The following is a 6,054-nucleotide window of genomic DNA, read 5'->3' on the forward strand; positions in this document are numbered from 1 at the left end:
GTGTGTAGGTGTGTGTGTGGGTGGGTGTGAGAGGCTATGCAGGGGGAGGTAGCTGCAGGGTGCGGAGACAGAGAGCATTCAGAAGACACTCGCTTTCTTTGTCAGGATGAGTCTTTGAGAGCAGCACAACAAATACAGAAATGTGGAGGCAAACAGGGAAGTAAACAGATTGAGGCAGATATGAAAGGGTGACGGGGTTAAAAAAAAAAATCCACAAGGGCAAAGATGAAGATTTTATGATATCTATTTATTTTTCAAAATGAGGTATTTCAAAGTGCTATGAGTTGCAGCACTAAATGTACATTTTAAATTGAAAAAAACAAACACAAAAAAACAAACATCTTATATCTGTTTACCCAGTTCTATGCACCCGATAGCAAATATAAACAAAAAAAAGGAAGAAAGAAAAAAAAGGCCAGGTACATGAGGATAGAACACATTTTCTGTACAAAAGAATTATTTGAGATAGAGGAAAAAATGACGAGATAAAGTGATATCTACCAGGAACTCATTTTCATACGAAAATATAAGTATCAAATTTAGTATGTATCAGGTTCACACTAAAAGCATAAAAGGTGTGTTGAATTAGTAATATAATACAATACAAAGAAAGGGAAGAGAAAAAAAACAATATATTGTTATATTACAAAGTTTCATGACTCTCAAAATTGAGGCCTTACAGTACTTTTAAAGGTATATAAACTTCCAGTCTAAATGTTGGCAGCTTTCTGACATGTATATATATATATAAAAAAAGAACAAGGACAAACTGTATTACAAAACAAGGCAGATCTGAGTGTATTTTGTCTGTACACTATTGTTATATACAAAAGTGTCGGCTAGCAAGGTGCGCAGTTATACATCCACTGACTTGGTTTGAGCACCAGTGTGAGAAGAGTGAGGGAAAGAGGACCTGTAGTGGCATTGTTTATGTGACGCCTCAGTCATCAGTCTTTTCAGTTTTGCAGTGGTGAAGGCAAAGTAAGTGTGCACTTCTTCTTGTACATGAACTCTCCAAGCAAAGTGCCCTCCAACACCCGTCCCTGTGGGAATAACGAGATTCCAGGCTGGTGTCACAGTGAGTACAAAAAAAGTACAAATAGAAATTATATTTTTTCAAAAACAGAAGAAAGGAAGACCAAAAAAAGTGTGTCCTCTCTCCTTCCTCATGCTTTTTTGTTTTTCGTGTGTGTGTGTGTGTGCGTTTTTAATCTTTCTTTAATGTGACGGGATTGAAAAAAAAGTAAACCCTAAACATTCTTAACGTCAACAAATGTGCAAAAAAAGTGGCGGCAGTGAAAGTCCGAGCATCCCCCCGCCCCCGGCACCCCGCCCCTCCAAGGTGTGTGTTGACATCTGAACATAAACATCCTCTGAGATGTTGTGTTGGTGTGTGCACGTGTGCAACAGATATGGAGGCCTCTGTGTGCATCTTCTTGTGTATCAGACTTGAGTTGATGCAGAGGGGTGGGGGTGGGGGGGGTCGTCCAGGGTATATTGTGAGTGTTTGTGTTGTAGCAGTTGTCTGTTAGCGAGTCCTTGCGTGCTCCAGCCTGCGCATCAGCTGTTGCCTCCGGACCTGGAGCCTTTCTTTCTCCTGCTGGAGCCTCATCTCTTCCGTCTCTAGCGAGTTCACATATTCGGTGGCCTTCTTAAGGATGAGCACCTTCGCCGCCTTCTCGTTGTGCGCCAGCTCCGGCACGTGGTCGCGCAGCGTCAGGAAGCTGGATCGCAGGTCGTTGCGGCGCTGACGCTCCAGGATGTTGTGGTTGCGTCGGCGCTCGCTGTCCTCTGAGTCGGAGCTGCCTCTTGGGCTGCTGTCCCCGCTGGAGCTGCGCTTGCTGCGCACCCCTGATGTGCTGGTGACTGAACTGCAGGATGAGGAGGAAGATGAAGAGGATGAAGAGATGGTTCTGGAAGGAAGGCGCGGGGCATCAGACATCTTTTGCTTCTTTGGAGGCGGGGTTGGGTCATCGTCTGAAGCATAGGGTGAGGGGGCTGCGTAGTTATGTTGCTGCTGGTGGACTGAACTTCTCTTCAAGATGAGCTCCTGAGGAGCCCGGCTGACGAATCGACTCACCACACCGGAACCGGACCCTGAGACAATTCCTTTTGCATCTTGACTTTTGGGGTGTACAGAGATGGTGACAGTGCCTGACGCCATGGGTGATGCCTTGGTGATTGTAGAGCGCCTCTTCTCTACTGTGACTACATCAATCTCCTCCTCTTCTTCTTCTTCTTCTTCCTCCTCCTCTTCTTCTTCGTCTTCCTCTTCTTCTTCTTCTTCATCTTCCTCTTCTTCATCTTCGTCTTCCTCTTCTGAGAAAAGAAAACAACGTGAGTGATTAATTGCTCTGACACAGCACTATTCCATCTGTGTGTGTGCCAGCAAGTGGCAGGTATACATGTGAGCGAGATCAAGGTGTAGGAGAAAGAATGTTGCTCAATACTGTTTGCACAAGCAGAAACCTCTTAATGCTTAGTGTCAGTCATTTGGTAACTAATCTATTCTGCAGGAATTGACACGTTCAGTGTCAGCGCTGAGCAGACAGGCTGGATTTCTGCATTTCATTCTCCCTCCCTTATTCAAAACTTTCTTAATCTTCTCTGGAGATGAGACAGCTTTAGTCTGGTGCTTTCAGTCTATCGGCACACCACTGAAAGTGTGCCAGTAGAATCAGACGCATTAAGAACTTAGGTTTAACTCTGACCTCTGAAGCTAAAAATCTCATTTCCACCTGAGCTCTTGATCTTAATACATGTGCTAATGTTGAGCTGAGCAGGTGACCCTTATCATCCAAGGGTGCTTTTGGAGGTGACAAGAAGTGACCATCCAGAAGCAGAGCGTGAGGCCCCATTAAAATGCCTTTGTTATAATGGCTCCCATTATCAGCTCAGGAGCATCTGAGGAGTGTGGCATTTTACAGCTTATGGTAACCCACTTCAGACACTACTGCACCAGAATGTCTGAACACACATGCTGCGCACACACACACACACACACACACACACACACACACACACACACACACACACACACACACACACACAGAGTTTATTCCTGTCATCACAACAAAGCTGCCCACAGCTGGCTGGATGAGGGGGTGTCCCTGATTTTGCCACATGTGTGGCTGGGATTTAGCTCTTGTTGTTTGAAATTCAGAATGGAACAACTCTTTAATTGAGGTGGAATGAATATAAAGAGAAGAAAGTCAATTCATGTCTGAGCAGATATTAGTTTCAGTTTGTAAACAGGAAAATGAAGAGGAGCAGTGCCTGACCCTGCTTTTCCTGCGAACAGCTTCTGTTTTTTGTTTGTTTGTTTTTTAAATGGGGGTCCTCACAGTTTATCTTTTAGGGTCAGTTTCCCCTTAATGTAAAAGTGCAGAAGGCGTGCTGCACAACGAAGAATGGGTCGCTTCAAACGCCAGAAGCGCATCGGGGCGGCAGTGTGCGCTGGACGGTGGGGCGGCAGGCGATCGGATCACCACCCTTTAAGCTCCAGACCTGGAGGGGCGCCAGGGAGACAGCTGTCGAGATGGAGCGCTTGTTCAAAGCTGTCACCCCCCCTCCCACACACACACACGCACACACACGCCTAAAAGAAGCTCTCCTCCGTCCTCTTTTATTCGCTGTAGAGGAGGTGTTTGGCAAGGTTGGCTGAGTCTATCCTCTGTGCCAAGCTGGGGGGCTTTGTACTACAGTTCCACAAGAAAACACGCTGATAAGGGCTGGTGTTTGTTTAGGGAACTTATAAAAGACCGGTGATGGAAGTCTTAGTTTTTAAGTACACATAACATTCATTACCCAATCTAAACACATCTAACATTATGATCCTGACACAAATCCCGTATTTCCGTTTTAGACATTATTTCTTGTTTTCTCTTTCTGAGTATTAATTTTAGATATCCCCTCATTTTGGGCGGCAGTTGGCTCAGACTGTCTGTCTCAGACTGTGGAGTAAGTGTCAGTTTGTCACCCACTGTGCGCAAATTGTCCCTCAATTCATGCGTAATGAAAGCGTTCACGGTACCGTGAACCTGACACTTTATCAGCTCATCGCATTATTAAACACCTTTTCATCTCCTCCCATAACCTGGTCTGACTGTGTGTGTGTGTGTGTGATGTCTTTTTGTTTAGCTCAGATGCCAGCTGAGTTCAGTAAGTCACAGAATTCCCCATTTTACCGCCATCTGCCGGATGGAGACCTTGTTGATTACATAAACCTCGTTCACTGTGTCACTACTCTGCGCGATCATGTGCGTGCGTGCGTGCGTGCGTGCGTGTGTGTGTGTGTTATATCTAACGAGGTAATCCGATTCTAGACCAGTCATATGAACAATCTGCACTCACTCCGATTTGTTAAGGTAGGGGCTTACAACAAAAACAACAGCAACAACAATAACCAACACAATACTACTACTACTAATGATGATAATACTACTACTAATAATAATAATACTAATAATAATACTAATAATAATAATAATAACGTCTTCAAATCCTTACCGGAGTCACTAGGCGCGCTCCCGTGCACCGTGGATGTTATAATGGTCCCAGATGAGTCCCTGGTGCTGTTTTTCTTGTTGATCGGGAAAGGGAACACTACTGTGGGGTCCACACACTCTGACATCGAGTTGCGGCTCACCACCTCCTGCGCCTTGACGCACACACTCCTGCTGCCTGCTGTCGCCGTGGAAATAGCTTTGCCGAGTTTCTCCGTAACCACCCGTTCCAGCTTTTCCCTGGCAGAAAAGCCACTCCACATACAGTCCTGGATGATGATGCTGTTGGGATTAGAATCCAAAGCGGAGCCGAACAGATCGTCGGATGCTCCCCATATATCGTCCCCAGGCAGGAGCAGCAGCTCGGATGCCCAGTCCAGTGGGTCCCCTAACCCGAAGCCAAGGGGGTCTGCTTCCAGCGAGGCTGTTGCCGGCTCTCCCGGTAGCGCGGCGCGGCTTGGAGAGAGGGGCGGAGTGGGCAGCAGCTCGAATTTCTTCCAGATGTCCTCCCCCGGTGGCGCAGAGTCGGGACCGCAGAAGTAGAAGTCCTCATCCGGATAGAAACACGGTTGTAAGGAGTCAAACTCCAAATCGGAGTTTTTACTTATGATCGCCGGCATTCTATCCCACAATCGAAAAACCTGTGAAGAGACAAAAGATGATTTAGTCCTCAGTGAAAGAGCGTCTCGTCACATTCCTTCTCTCCTCTATCACACCTGAAAACGGCACTGTAGAAAGAGCATGAGCCAAAGCCCACACACAGACCCAGTCTGCTTGACTGAATTCCGCACTAACTCTTCTGTGGGGTTTAAAAACCACAAAAATCTCAGAGGAGAATATGCGTAAATGTGACCATGACGCACAGGCGGTGCAAAATGACTTTTGACGCACGATTCACTAAAGACCCCCCAAGAAAAAAAGATTAAGAAACAAAAAGCATGCTTACCAAAAAATAAATAAATCAAATGACAGCAATGAAATCGTGCAGACACTATGTTTTGCCTAAAATGGGAGAGAATAATAACACTTGTACGTTAAGCTGCTGAAGTGTGAAGACACTCACCTTGTCCTGGCTTGGGATGATGTACGAAATAAAAATTTCTCGTATCTCGCAGTCAGCAATACAGAGACCAGAATGTGAGCAGTCATCTACTTTGGGAGCAAACACAGTCCTCTGACACACTTTCTGGATGGCCACAGAGTGTTATACACTCAGTAAAGCACTAGGAAGCTCCTCCCTCTCAAAGCGGGGGTCGGGCTTTCGTTTTGATGGACGCGGGAGACAGGAGCTTTCTTTCAAGGTGAATGGAGAAAACAGCCTAAACATCGTGAGCAGGAACGAAAGCCGGGGGGGATGAAAAAGGGAAAAGGATGCAAAAGAAAAGTGTAAATGAGAGAGTATTCTCATCATGCATTATTGATACACTCAGGCAAACTGTCTTATCTGTTCAATGGGGTGTCATAGGAAACTGAAGCAGAAGCAAGACAAAGTGCAAGCTGGTGTTAGTGAGCTTTACCCCAAGTGTTTTATCTCTGTTTATAATTAATT

The 6,054-nt window shown here is 45.7% G+C and overlaps 1 protein-coding gene across 1 annotated transcript; it reads right to left on the minus strand.

Moving 5' to 3' along the window:
• Positions 1-228: 228 nt before the first annotated feature.
• Positions 229-5,791, minus strand: mycn (MYCN proto-oncogene, bHLH transcription factor). Its single transcript, XM_084953777.1, has 3 exons — positions 5,569-5,791; positions 4,510-5,146; positions 229-2,319 (listed from the first exon to the last, which is right to left on the minus strand). The coding sequence occupies exons 2-3, from the start codon at positions 5,123-5,125 to the stop codon at positions 1,529-1,531; spliced, it is 1,407 nt and encodes a 468-aa protein (XP_084809903.1). The 5' UTR covers positions 5,126-5,146; positions 5,569-5,791; the 3' UTR covers positions 229-1,528.
• Between the last annotated feature and the right edge of the window lie 263 nt (positions 5,792-6,054).

This window comes from Perissodus microlepis, chromosome 15 (assembly GCF_051167445.1).
Source record: "Perissodus microlepis isolate ML-2025 ecotype Zambia chromosome 15, ASM5116744v1, whole genome shotgun sequence".
Classification (NCBI taxonomy): domain Eukaryota; kingdom Metazoa; phylum Chordata; class Actinopteri; order Cichliformes; family Cichlidae; genus Perissodus; species Perissodus microlepis.

What these genes read in the sequence shown, in the direction of transcription:
- mycn (XM_084953777.1), bottom strand. Translation starts at nt 5,125, where the DNA reads ATGCCGGCGATCATAAGTAAAAACTCCGATTTGGAGTTTGACTCCTTA. An exon ending in GAGCGCGCCTAGTGACTCCG is followed by an intron (nt 2,320 to 4,509) that starts GTAAGGATTTGA and finishes TTCTTTTCTCAG; the next exon opens with AAGAGGAAGACGAAGATGAA.